This window comes from Atta colombica, unplaced genomic scaffold (assembly GCF_001594045.1).
Source record: "Atta colombica isolate Treedump-2 unplaced genomic scaffold, Acol1.0 scaffold117, whole genome shotgun sequence".
Taxonomy (NCBI): domain Eukaryota; kingdom Metazoa; phylum Arthropoda; class Insecta; order Hymenoptera; family Formicidae; genus Atta; species Atta colombica.
In genome coordinates, this window is record NW_017259203.1 from 54,291 (window position 1) to 69,329 (window position 15,039).

Sequence of the window (15,039 nt, forward strand, 5' to 3'; positions counted from 1 at the left end):
CAAGACAATTTAACTAAGTTCAGTAACTTATGTCGATTCCGAATCAGGATCCTGATGAAAAAATTTCGCTGAAATTATTCCACGTTTTGAAACACTTTTTGGCAAAATTTCAGCATTTAAAAAAAATTCCAATTTACTTTCAACGAATTTTAGCTGAAAAATTTATTTTTTAACAAAATTTCAGAAAAATTTTAGCAAAATTTCAAAGAAATTTCAGAAACTTCGATTCAATTTCAACGATTTTTCAATATGTTCGCTGAAAAATTCACTTTCAGTGAAGTTTCAGCAAATTTTCAACAATTTTCGAAATGTTCCAAAACATGAAATAATTTCAGCGGGAAATTTTTTCATCAGCGGAGGTCGCGACAATAACTAAGAAATTAACGACTAAAATAATATTAAAATATGGAATATCAGAAGAAGTACCAACCGACCAGGGCATTAATTTTATAATTGAAATATTTAAGAATAAGATCGGCAAAAAATTGAAAACAAATTAATATATTATTTGATTATTTAATTAATTATTAATCGAAAAAAACATTTCCAATTAATCAAAATGGAAAACTTTTTAGTTATCCGATCAGTAATTAGGAATAAAAATTTTTAATTACTTTATAAAGTAGTAATGAGAATATAAAAAATTTTTTTTGGAACTAAAAAAATTTTTCAATTATTTCATTAAAGGAATCATCAGAACCGATTTTTTTTTTTTAATGAGCTTTGGATATGTTGTAGAGCGTGAAAAATATTAGACTCATTTTTTTGCTTATCTCAAGATTTAAGGGGTGAAACATCCTCTTGAAAATAATAGATTCAATCTTTTTTCTTAAATATCTTTTAAATGAGGTATATCCAAAAATGTTTTATATAAAAGTTGTACAGTTTCTTATGCTCTATATAACGGCATAAAAAATAGGTTGTAAAAATCAATTTTGCAACAAATTGTTATAAACAAATCACTCACGTAACGTTCTGGCTTAGGAGCGTCCCTATACCAGAAATATACTGGGAGTGCATCTTCCGTCAAGTTATTATTGAAATATGTTTTTTATTTCTATTAACATAAAATTTTATTGTTAATTTATTCATTGTTTTTTAATGATATACTTATATCTTAATGTAGTTTCTAATATTACGTAATTATGATAACGTTTTTCAACAATAGCTTTCCATATCATCCGTGAGGTACCATACTACAAGCACTGCTTTAAGCCGTAAGAAATTACAGCGAAAATACGTTAAAGAAATCAATCTGAAAATTATACCTCTTAATTAACTAATTGTTATTTACCTATATTATATATAAATATAACAATATACACTCATCAACAAATTTATCGCAACATAAATTTATATCAAAATTTGGTATAACTTCAAATAAGCATAATTACGTGAAAAATGTTTTAAAAGTATTGTATTAGGTGTACAACTTTGCTTCCGCCGTTTTTTTTTCGAAATTCGAGGCTTTATTGTAAAAAACTAGTTATACATTTATGATTCAAAGTATTGTCCATCGCTGGCCACTACTTTTTCCCATCTTTCGGGTAGCGTACGAATCCCGCGTCGAAAAAACTGGTCATCTTTTGAGGCTATCCACGAATCGATCCAATTTTTTACTTCTTCATAAGACCGGAAGTGCTGGTCAGCCAGGCCGTGTGCCATTGATCGAAACAAGTGATAGTCAGAGGGAGCAACGTCTGGAGAATATGGCGGGTGAGGTAGGACTTCCCATTTCAACGTTTCCAAGTATGTCTTGACCACTTTCGGCAACATGGGGTCGAGCAGTGTCATGCTGCAAAATCTCTTTATCGTGTCTCTCGTTGAATTGCGGCCGTTTGTCTTTCAATGCTCGGCTCAAATGCATCAATTGCGTTCAATACCGATCGCCTGTGATTGTTTCAGTCGGTTTTAACAGTTCATAATACACTACGCCGAGCTGGTCCCACCAAAGACATACAGAGCATGACCTTGGAGCCGTGAATATTCGGTTTAGCCGTCGACGTGGAAGCATAGCCGGGAATTCCCCATGATTTTCTGCGCTTGGGATTATCGTAATGAATCCATTTTTCGTCCCCAGTCACAATGCGAAATTCCTTTCGTCTTTGCCTTTCAAGCAGCTGTTCACAAGCAAACAAACGCCGTTCAACCTCTCTCGGCTTCAATTCGTACGGCACTCAATTTCCTTGCTTCTGAATCATTCCCATGGCTTTGAGGCGTTTTGAAATGGCTTATTGAGTCACTCCCAATGATCGTGCCAATTCTTCTTGATTTTGACACGAGTCTTGCTCAAGTAATGCCTCCAATTCTGCATCTTCGAAAACCTTCTCTCTTCCACCGCTATGCCGGTCTTCGACGTCAAAATCACCGTTCTTGAAGCATTGAAACTACTCACGACACGTTCTTTCACTAATAGCGGCCTCACCATAAGTATTTGAGAGCATTCGATGAGCCTCAGCCGCAGATTTCTTCATATTGAAGCAAAAAATTAAAACCTCCCGCAAATGACGAGAATTTGGCTCGTAAACTGACATTTTCAATCGAGAATAATTTTATGATGCAGACACAAATCGACTAATGTTTCTATGGGATTATGTTGACAGATGCCCAAGTTTATTGTATGACGTCTATGATCTATTTATTTCGACCACCACTTACCGCTAAAGCCATCTATAGGAAAACGGCGGAAGCAAAGTTGTACACCTAATAAATTAAAAGTATTTTTTTTCATTTTCAAGAGTCTCTCTTCTTAAAATCTGTATTTTAAGAAGATTTTCATTTTTGAATTTATTCTTATTTCTGTCTCTCATTTTTTCTAACACATGGAAGTGTTACATCTCCAAAAAAATTGTATAGTTGACACATTCTGTGAGTTGGAATGAATATTTTCAGAAATGTTATAATAATCATAATAAAATGAATTTTTTCTTAATTTTAAATTAAATAAATTTAAAAAAAAATAAAAGCTTGTAACGAATTTATGTTGCGGAAATACGGCGTATAAAAATTATCTGTATTTTTGTTTAACTACCGCCAGCATTAGCATTATTCACACACGCGCGCGCCCTCACGCATGCATGCACAATGTACGTGCAAAATCCGATCAACAACTTTCCCATGCGTTGGATAATGCTAATAATAATAATGCTGACAATAGTTGAACAAAAATCCATTATAGATAATTTTTATACGCAATTTAATTAAAATATAAATATAATTTTGATTTACAATAAAAAATCGTACAAACCTTTATTTTTTTTTAATTTGTAAGAAAAAGATGATTATCATAACATATGCGAAAAAAATTCATTTCATTTCAATTCCACGGAATGTGTTAAATACAATGTCTATACAATGTTTTGGAGATAACACTTTCTTACTTTAAAAAAAATAGCGGACGGAAATAAAGATGAATTCAAAATTTATGAAAATCTTTTTAAAGTACAGATTTTACCCATGAAAATGAAAAAACTTTTAAATACATTCATTTTTCACGGAATTACGCTTGAAATTATGCAAAATTTTGGTATAAATTTATGTTGACAAATAATTTTGTTGATGAATGCATGTATACAGGGTATGTATCTATAAAATCCCACCCAGGCCATATATTTCGGAAATGGTTTTAGGAATATGGAAAAATGTCTCAGACAAAAGTTATAGAAAATTAAGGGAGACATATGATGAAAATATGGATTTGACATGGAGTTGACTTTCTGAAGCTAGATCAATGATCGTTGTTTTCTTAAACGGAACCTCATTTCTTATTCCATATTTTTGTAGCTTACCTCAAAGACTTTTCAAAACACTATAATAAAATATTTTTTTGTTAAGTTTATAACTTTTCGAGTTATAAGGTTTGAAAGTTAATACTTTTATATTAGGTGTATAAATTATTAAGTATATATATTAATTCATGCCGTTTTTTCGCAAACTTTGACTTTATTTTTCAATTACATGAATACATTGATTAATCCTGGAAATATTCTCCGTTAACATCGATGACCTTACATCATCTATCGGGCAATTATCGGATTCCACCACAATAAAAATTTTGTGCTTTTGAAGCGGTAAAGTCATCGACGAAGTTTCAAATGTCTTCAATTGATTCAAAGTATGTATCCGATAAGGAGTATTGCATCGATCAAAATAAGTGATAGTTTAAAAGCACTATGTTTGGCGCCGCATGAGGGAGAATTTCCCAGCTCAAGCTGAAGATAATTTTCTTCGTGGTTTCTGCTGTGTGCGGCTTAGCATTGTTATAGAGTAAGATAATTCTACAACTGCCTTGTCCAGTAAATGGCCGTTTTTCCTCAATAATATCGCATTCGGATTAATTAATAATTGTTGTTGGTAGATCTCTGCTTTAATTGTTTAACTTCCCTTGATCCCATCATATGCAAAGAATTTTCTTTCCGAAGCGTTTAGATCAACATCGAAATTATCGTTTTAAAAACGACTAAGCATTTTCTGCATCATTCACTTATTGCACCTTCTCTGTAAGTGGAACAAATCATTTTAGCTGTCTCAAAAGCGTTTTTATTTAGATTAAATGCATGCAAATTGAATACGCTTTTTCGTAAGTCATGATGACCATTACTAATTTTTAATGTTATATTACTAAATATTCAACTGCATGGCATTTTTAATCTTGAATGCACTAGCAAAAGGCGTGACGATTAAATAATTTATTTTTGTGCAAAGTTGGACGGTACGAATTAATTTATAAACCTAATATATATACAGGATGTCCCATTTTAAATAATGCATTAAGATTTTTCGAAAACTATTATAGATACGGAAAAATGTTTCAAACAAAAGTTCGGAGGGGGACATAAGAAAGTATCATTGATTTGACCTTGGATAGCATTGTTAAGGTCAAATCAAAATCACATTAATTTTATTAAATGAAATTTTGATGCCGGAATCTAATAGCTAATGTCAAGAGCTTTTCAAAATATTAATAAAGTTACTTTTCATTAATTGGCTGATTTACATTTATCCTTGGATTTATTCGTTGGAGCCTATACCAAGATTGATAGTTATTTACATTTATTTTTTTGAGATAATGTATGAAATAATGTTAATGAAAAAACGAAAATATTTAAAAAACAAATGTTCATGAAATTTTCATTAAATTTTGTTTTTAAGCTAAAAGATTGTGTTCAAATAATAATATTTTTCATTGTTAATTTTTTTCATTTATGTATATAATATCAATTTTATATAATTATCTTAACGAAAATTTTAAAAGAAAGTTTAATTTTTCTTAACACATTTCTATATTCTAATATTAATCGTATTAACAAATTCTAGGAAGTACACTGTAGAAACAATGGCTCTTGTACTTATGAAGGAGTCACATATGATAATTGGACCGTGTTACCTTCAAACATCACCGGCTGCGAAAGACGTTGTTATTGCGAGATGGGCAACGTATCCTGTCAAGCTGCTTGCAAATTTGTACCAGCCCTACCACCTGCATATTTACCATGTCTTTCTCATCAAGCAACGTTGACGCATGTACCTACTAATCCATGTTGCACACAGTGGACCTGCAGCCATTCTTCGGCACAATTGCCAGGTAAACAACAACACATAGATGGAAACGAAATATTTATTCCTCAATCTCTTAATCAACTAATTGATATTCTTTAAAATATACGCAGTATTTGAAATGATAAATATTGTGCGACGTTTTTAAGCGGGAACACTAAGGTAATTAAAAAATACAGTTAAACTTTGGCGATTGTGTTAATAAATTATTTGAAACATTTAGTCTAATACGAATTAAAAATTTACATATTATATGGGTTGTTCGGAAAGTTCGTGCCGATGTTGAAAGAAAATTGAAACGCAGAAAATTTAAATTTTACTATACATTTATTAAATTATATAGGTTAGTCGGAACGAACTTTCCGGACAACCAATACTATATGTTTAAAAAAATTAATTAAAAAATATTAATATTAATATAAAAAATATAATATACGAAAATATAAAACATTCAGTAAATCCAATCCGTCCTTCAATCCAGCTGACATAAAATCTCCATTTGTAGCATCCGAAATAAATAATTTTGTTGTCATCTTAATCTTATAAATGATCATTATTATTTGATCATAACTTTCTTAAAAATAATAATTTGTAATAATCATATTTGTAACAAAATAATGGCTATCTAAAGTTGAAGATTATGATTTTAGTGAATGACTTTTAACTTTATGTGGTCATCACTTTATTAATAATTATTATTTTTGAAAAAACCACGATCAAATGATCACGATATTATTTTAAATTAAAATGACAAGATCATTTCAGATGTCTACAAATGAAGATTTTATATGAATCTCAAAGTATGAAGTTGGAAAATTGAAGCTTCTTTAATGTGATAAATTAATATTTTTAATTATCATATTAGGTGTACAACTTTGCTTCCGCCGTTTTTTTCCGAAATTCGAGGCTTTATTGTAAAAAACTGATTATACATTTATGATTCAAAGTATTGTCCATCGCTGGCCACTACTTTTTCCCATCTTTCGGGCGTACGAATCCCGCGTCGAAAAACCTGGTCATCTTTTGAGGCTATCCACTTCGAATCGATCCAATTTTTTATTTCTTCATAAGACCGGAAGTGCTGGTCAGCCAGGCCGTGTGCTATTGATCGAAACAAGTGATAGTCAGAGGGAGCAACGTCTGGAGAATACGGCGGGTGGGGTAGGACTTCCCATTTCAACGTTTCTAAGTATGTCTTGATCACTTTCGCAACATGGGGTCGAGCATTGTCATGCTGCAAAACTTTATCGTGTCTCTCGTTGTATTGCGGCCGTTTGTCTTTCAATGCTCGGTTCAAATGCATCAATTGCGTTCAATACCGATCGCCTGTGATTGTTTCAGTCGGTTTTAACAGTTCATAATACACTACGCCGAGCTGGTCCCACCAAAGACATACAGAGCATGACCTTGGACGTCAAAATCACCGTTCTTGAAGCGTTGAAACCACTCATGACACGTTCTTTCACTAATAGCGGCCTCACCATAAGTATTTGAGAGCATTCGATGAGCCTCAGCCGCAGATTTCTTCATATTGAAGCAAAAAATTAAAACTTCCCGAAAACGACGAGAATTTGGCTCGTAAACTAACATTTTCAATCGACAATAACTTTATGATGCAGACACAAATCGACTAATGTTTCTATTCTATTCTAGGGTATTGTTGACAGATGCCCAAATTTATTGTATGACGTCTATGATTTATTTATTTCGACCACCACTTACCGCTAAAGCCATCTATAGGAAAACGGCGGAAGCAAAGTTGTACATCTAATATTTTTTTAGTACACAGTAAAATGTAAACTTTAAATTCGTATTGGATTAAATGCGTGCATGCGTGCATGCGTGCAGGCGTTTTGTATGGTGTATGTTTCATATATTTTATTAATAATACAATTGCACGCTAACTCTATTTTTCAATCCGTCATCTTGGTCCTTTTTTTTAATTTGCCATGAATCTAAAAATAAAAAAATTCTAACAAGACACTGATAACATAGAGTAACACAGTGAATAATTACATCCTTATTGATTACTAATGTTAAATAGAGATAAAATTATTATTATGTTACAATAAGTCTGTTTGCATTGCTTAAAATTCCCAAAAATTGTTGCAATTAAAAGAGAGATAAATATATATTTGAATATTGAAGAAAGAAAAAGTGAAGATGCTGAGTGTAAAAAGTATAAGCAATGCGAACAGACTTACTATGGCTATGCTCTATTATATAGTTATATCGAAAATTATCTTGGGTAATACTTCAGATTAGGGAGCTTTCCCCCCCTCTTCCCCATTGACCTTGATCTTGTATCAAGGTCATAACCCAAAATGACCAACAAGTTTCAACTTTCGCTTATTAGTCGTTAAAAAGTTATTAACAAAAAAAGTTTGAAAAATGATATCTCTTTTCTATTATATGAGAAATTTTCTGCTTTAAAATATATTTTACAATTTTCCACGCGAAGCCACTCCCACCCCATCTCCCTCTCTGCTTGGGCACGCACGACCTCGCAAAACGAATGCCAAGGGGCGCCAAGAGGACTTTCCGAAATCAATCATATTTCTTTAGAACGTCGTGCGCCCTTAAGGGGAGAAGGTGGGGTGGAAATCGCTACGCATGAAAAATTGTAAAATATACTTTAAAGTAGAAAATTTCTGTTTCATATAGTAGAAAAGAAATATCATTTTTCAAATTTCTTTTGTTAATAATTTTTTTTAATAACTTTTGTTAATAACGTTTTAACGAATAACGAGCGATAGCTGAAATTAAGTTAGGAGATTAGGAGATTATTCAGAATCATGGCTACATATTATATATCAAGATCAAGATCATTGGGAAGGGGGAAGTCTCTCAATAATCTGAAGTATTATCTTGTTACAAGGAATACAACCAAATATCTTCTCTTGATTTTTTTCTTTCAAGAATAAATATAATGTTGAAAAGAAAGATCCGATAGCACACTCACTAATTAGTCCATATAAAATAAAATTCTCATTGGTAAAGTAGTGAAAAAATACTATGCACTAATCAAGTAAATGGATGTGTGCTACCCAGTAAATGAGAATGTATTGAAATGGATAGAAATGAATTTATTTCCGAATTCACGCTTCTGAATTTTATGAATCCATTTGAATTCATAAATACGTCAACATGATAAATAGTTTCGTATTTTAATTTTAATTAAATTCATTTCAATTAAAAAATAATATTATATAATATGGACATAAATTATCCAAGTTCATGATAAGTAGCACATTTTATATTTCTATCCATTTGAATCCAAAAATATTTATATCGTAAATAAATTAGCCATAAATACATTTTAGTTCAAAATTATGAATAAGAATAGTTTCGTTTGAATTCACTTCAATTAAAAAAAAATTCAACCTATTAGGTATACAACTTTGCTTCCGCCGTTTTCCTATAGATTGCTTTAGCGGTAAGTGGTGGTCGAAATAAATAGATCATAGACGTCATACAATAAACTTGAGCATCTGTCAACATAATATGACCCCATAGAAACATTAGTCGATTTGTGTCTGCATCATAAATATTATTCTCGATTGAAAATGTCAGTTTACGAGCCAAATTCTCGTCATTTGCGGGAGATTTTAATTTTTTGCTTCAATATGAAGAAATCTGCGGCTGAGGCTCATCGAATGCTCTCAAATATTATGGTGAGGCCGCTATTAGTGAAAGAACGAGTCGTGAGTGGTTTCAATACTTCAAGGACGGTGATTTTGATGTCCAAGGTCATGCTCTGTATTTGGTGGGACCAGCTCGGCGTAGTGTATTATGAACTGTTAAAACCGACAATCACAGGCGATCGGTATCGAACGCAATTGATGCGTTTGAGCCGAGCATTGAAAGACAAACGGCCGCAATACGAGAGACACGATAAAGTGATTTTCCAACATGACAATGCTCGACCCCACGTTGCGAAAGTGATCAAGACATACTTGGAAACGTTGAAATGGGAAGTTCTATCCCACCCGCCGTATTCTCCAGACGTTGCTCCCTCTGACTATCACTGGTTTCGATCAATGGCATCGATCACGGCCTGGCTGACCAGCACTTCCGGTCTTATGAAGAAGTAAAAAATTGGATCGATTCATGGATAGCCTCAAAAGATGACCAGTTTTTTCGACGCGGGATTCGTACGCTACCCGAAAGATGGGAGAAAGTAATGACCAGCGATGGAGAATACTTTGAATCATAAATGTATAACCAGTTTTGTACAATAAAGCCTCGAATTTCGAAAAAAAACAGCGGAAGCAAAGTTGTACACCTAATAACTAATTTGCAAATTGTGAATACATTACAGTTTAAAATAAAATTAATTATAAAAATACGCATTTTTTTTTAATAAAAAAAATTATGACAGAAATATGTAAACCCTAAATTTATATCCGAGTACAATACTAAATAAGAATATTTCTGTTTCGATCGAAATGAATATAAAAATATTGTTCTATTTATAAAGAAAGAATTATAAATGTTCATGAGAAACAAATTTATCTCCTCAGATATCAATTTTAATTCATTTCAATCCAGCTCTGGGCTCTAAAGCGCAAACTTGGATAAATTAAAATGAATTGCAATTTTTAATTTATTTAATTCCATTTTCGTTTACTGGATAATGGAATCTTCCCATTAAAACTGTAAGAGATAGAAAACATTTACCACAATAAAAGTTGAATGATTGCAAGAGTATACATAACTATAAAAAGTTTTTTTTATTTATTTGTTATGTGTCTTCCCTAATTTTCAAAAAAATTTAAATTTTTTACGAAACTTACAAAATTATTTTACATTGAAAACAACGATGTATATTATAATTATTATTATGTATATTATAATTATTATAATCTGATTTTATTCTGTTTTTCGAAGATACATGTAAACGTGAAATGCTCCGTTTATATTCACTTTCAGAAAAACGTTTATTTGTAAGTATGCACTTACTTATAAGTATTTACATTGCATGTATATTTGTTTATTAGAAACGTTTTTCCGAATATACATATTTTAAGTCAGGATCTGCTGTTATGTATTTAAATGAGAATACATTTATACGTATATTTAGCACCTTCATCTGTGAAAATCGTTTTGTCGAATATTTTAACGTATTTTTATAAAATTAAAAATCAATTTTATTTGTTTTGTATTTTCTTATAGGTTAATATTTTAAGAAGCACGCGCTACGCGCGTCATTTATTCTTTAAGTTACTATTGTGTGCGTGTGTGCGTGCGTATTAAATAGAATCTTTTTTCATGAGTCCACGTACTCAGCTATATACAAGGAATTTAAATGTCAAAACTTCGGGAGTGTGTAAAGAATCGATAAATTAAAAAAAAAATCTTGTAGAGATATGCTCGTTTTTGCTTCGTTTTGAAGAAAATCGCAAAAAAGACAAAATAAAATTTTCATTTTTGTACATTCTCATTACTTATTTACATTGTATTTCACTTGCTTAATGTAGATATTGTTCAAAATATTGAATGCAACGCTTGCATTGCTGCAAGTGATCAATATTTGTGATAACTCGTGTTGCAGTTAAACACTCATCTGGCGATATTTACACTGCACTCGATTCGATTTCTTGTTTTCTTTGAGTTGATTGACAACAAATAAACTTCTTGCTTCAGGATCCCTCACTCAAACCAGTGGCGCCAAGTTAGGTGATCGGGGTGGCCAAGATATTCCTCCTTCACGTCCAATCCATCGTGAAAAATGTCTGTCTAGCCAAGCTGGAGTAGTTCTACCATAATGAGCTAGACACCCATCGAGTTGAAATCACATTTCAATCGTTGTGCATGTCTTATGGATGTCTTCAAAAAATTCAATCTTCAAAAAATCTATATATCTGATTGCATTTAATCTGTCGGATAAAAAAATGGTCCCACTAAACAAAAACAAACGAAAAAAGTTTTCACCTTCGAAATGGAATTATTATTGTTTTCGTGTATGGTTTTAGCGACGATAATATTTTTGAGGCAATGCAAAAACGAAGCAACTACATTTTGTCTTTTTCTTCAAAACGAAGCAAAAACAAGCATATTTATACAGGACTTTTTTCTTAGTTTATCAATCCTCTACACTCTCCTAAAGTTTTGATTTAAATTCTAGACACCCTGTATAACTATAGCTAACCTGAAGTTGGTCCCCTAATTTTTGATAAAACTAATTTTCTATAACTCATTTGATTATTTCTATAGCTCCTCGTTTGCATACAGGATGTTTGGAAATTAGTAATAAGTTTTTCGTACATGTGGTAGAATGGACTAAACTGAGAAGAAAAATTCTCTACCATTTTACAATTGTCGCAATGGTTAACGAGTTATTAACTTAAGAAAATAGCCAAATTCGTCCAGCCCATCGCCAAATGCAAACGCGCGACAGAATAGTACCCACCCCGCGCGACGAGGCGCGCGTTCACCGTTGCTAGGCACGTTGTTTGCAATGCAAAATGGTAAAGGACTTTTCTTTTCAGTTTAGTCCATGTATATGTGCGAAAAATTTATCACTCCAACACCCTGTATATGCATATTTCGAATTTTCGTTTACATATACTTCTAGTAAAAAAATTATTTAAAAAATAATTTGGGAGGAGGGGATTTCAAACTAACTCCTCAACTTCGAGCAAATTAGATCAAAAAGATCTTAATCGATAGATTTTCGATTTGCATATTCCCAAGCAAATCGATTTTTCGTTTGCACACCTTTAGTTAAAAAGTTACTAACAAATAAATATTGGGTGCCAAATTGAAAATTCGCGAAAAAATTACGTTTTTGACTATGTTATTAGCAATTTTTGAATTGAACTATGTTATGGTTTCACTAAATAACAACAATATTACGTTTAAATGGACGACATCATTATACTTCGATAAATTTGAGTATGGATTTAACATGTTTTTTAAAGAATGTAAGCTCATAGTTTAATTGAGAAATTTACATACCGCCGCCATTAGCATTATCCAAAGCGTAGAATTTATAAAAGAATAGCGTTTCTCTTTGGCAGAACTAGTGCACACTCAATGCACTTTAAAGCCGTTGTACATAAGTCAACGTAAAGATTTGCTCGTATAATTAGCTCATATTAATTTATTAGAAACGCTTGTCTGAATATACTGATTTAATGTTATTTTATATACATATTGTTTCCTACATTTTTACTACATTCAAACGTCATTTTTACCAAAAAGAATTTTTGATTTTTTTCAACCTGTCATACTAGAAAAACTCCTTAAGATAAACATTTTAAAAAAACATGAAAATATTCGAAAAGACATTTTTCAATGATAGATGTGCTAAATATACATGTAAACGTATTTTCATTTAAACGTATAATAACGAGCTCTACTAAAAACACATATGGAAGGAAGGAAAATGTCTGCAGTCTTCTAGCAGACTGTCAATAAGTTCGAGCAGAAAATGACGGCAATCTGCCATCGACTGCGTCCGCACTAAGCTTGTGTTCTGTTAACATCGCCTGTCGACATAATGTGAAGGCAGAAACTGAGCAGATCTGTCGATTGTGTTACGTTTTTTTCTAGCAGTCTGTCAATAGTATTATGTATTACATCTAATTCTGTAACAATTCTGTTGTTATTTTGTTAGCATAGTGTGTAGCAGACATTTAAAAAATCTGCTTTCTACAGATTTGGCTATTTGAATATGTTCAAAAAAATGTTTCTAATAAATGGATATGCTAATTATATATGTAAACGTATATTTATTTAAACGTACAATATAATAGCGAGCCCTAATTATTTTTCAGAATATGAACAAGAATGTCTCTATATGTGAAGAATGTCTTCATATATTTGCATATATTTGCACATATTTGTCTCATATCGCGATGACTGCACAAGCAGCGATAAAGACAAATACAACTTAGAGACCATTTAATCAAAATTTGGCTATCACATATCTTATCAAATCTCAATTTAAAACATTGTGATTCATTTTTTCCCTATGACATGTAACGATACACTCCTACAATGGCATCGTTCTTAATGTTACCGACTCTTTAGTTAACGATCTTAATGTACAATGCTCCAAACTCGGCCAAGCAAGTGCAAAAACCGTTGAACCAATCGCCGAGAACCAGTTTTTCGCGACTCCGCGTCCTGAAAAAAAATACCGAAAAAAAACCGAGAAATTACGATCTGACAGCGTAAAATAAAAACGACAATCGCAACCAAAAAATTCAAAAAATTTCCATTCCCGATTACGATCCTGAACGAGTCAGCACTCCGAAATCCATTAAGAAGCGCGACCAACATCCAATTCAGATCCTAGATGAACAATGAATAGTGAGAAAAGGGAGTAGAACACATTCTGCTTCCACTGAGTGTTCTCAGCAATGAAACTTTTGTTCTTGTCACATCGGCGAACTGACGAGAAAAGGGAATAGAATATACTCTGTCTCCGCTGAGCATTCTCAGTCGACGAACCAGCCTAATTCAGTTTCTGCGCACCGGATTATACAACGGTTTTAATATGCACCCAGTGCACACACTAGTGTTCCCAGCCGAAATTATTGAATGTAATATATGATACGTATAGTATATAATGAATGTAATATATTCCTTAGAAATTGTTGATCAGAAAAAAATACTTATAGCACTTTTGTTGTTGTACAATATTTCAAAAAGTTGAATGCAACAAATTTAGAAACGACTTTCATTATTATTTAGTTAAATGTGTATAAAAAATCTTATAATACTATGTCTTTTATTGTTATAATGTGTGATGTTGACTATGTATTTGCATTAAATTTATATTGATTTTTAAGCAACATTTGCTTAATATATCTTCAACGCATGCCAATACATAATTAATGTTTAACTAACAATAAGATACATATTTACCTATATTATAAAGTCATAAGTATTAAAATGTTATACAATAAAATAAAAAATATATATTTTAAATGTTCAGTTACTTTCAAAAAGTTAAATATAATCTTACGTAAAAGAATTAAATATAGAAGTAGATCGTGCCGAATGAACTGCCATACGCTCAATTAACAAAGAAATATTTTTTAAACATTTTTTTTTATATTTTAACAATGATAAAAAAATATTTAAAAACATTGAAATTAATTATTTCCTATTTTTCATTAAAAAATGATTTTAACATTGTAGAAAACATTTCTTTAACATTCAACAAAACATATTTTTAATATTAAATAAATGTTTTTTAACATTTTAATGAATGGTTTAAGGAATAAGAATCGAGAACTGTTAAAATATTTTATTTACTTCATCTTGAAGCCCAATTTTCAGAGTTTACCTTCAATTTCAGTATTATTTAATTATAATGGATGAAAAATCTCATTCTACGTTTTTTATTGTAATATATACAGGATTTTTTTTACTTACGAAAATAAAATTCCGCAGTTTGGCGATTGTGTATTGCTCACTAAATATAATCAATATAAAATAATTATTAAATTAATATAAATATTGCATAAA

General features: G+C 31.4%; 1 protein-coding gene across 2 annotated transcripts in view; it reads left to right on the forward strand.

Moving 5' to 3' along the window:
• LOC108694194 (putative epidermal cell surface receptor) overlaps positions 1-15,039 on the forward strand; it is a 62,814-nt gene that overhangs the window by 29,833 nt on the left and 17,942 nt on the right. For both annotated transcript variants that reach the window (XM_018203545.1, XM_018203544.1), the window contains exon 7: positions 5,317-5,584. In XM_018203545.1, coding sequence (XP_018059034.1) covers positions 5,317-5,584 — 268 coding nt within the window. The remainder of the gene's footprint in view (positions 1-5,316; positions 5,585-15,039) is intronic.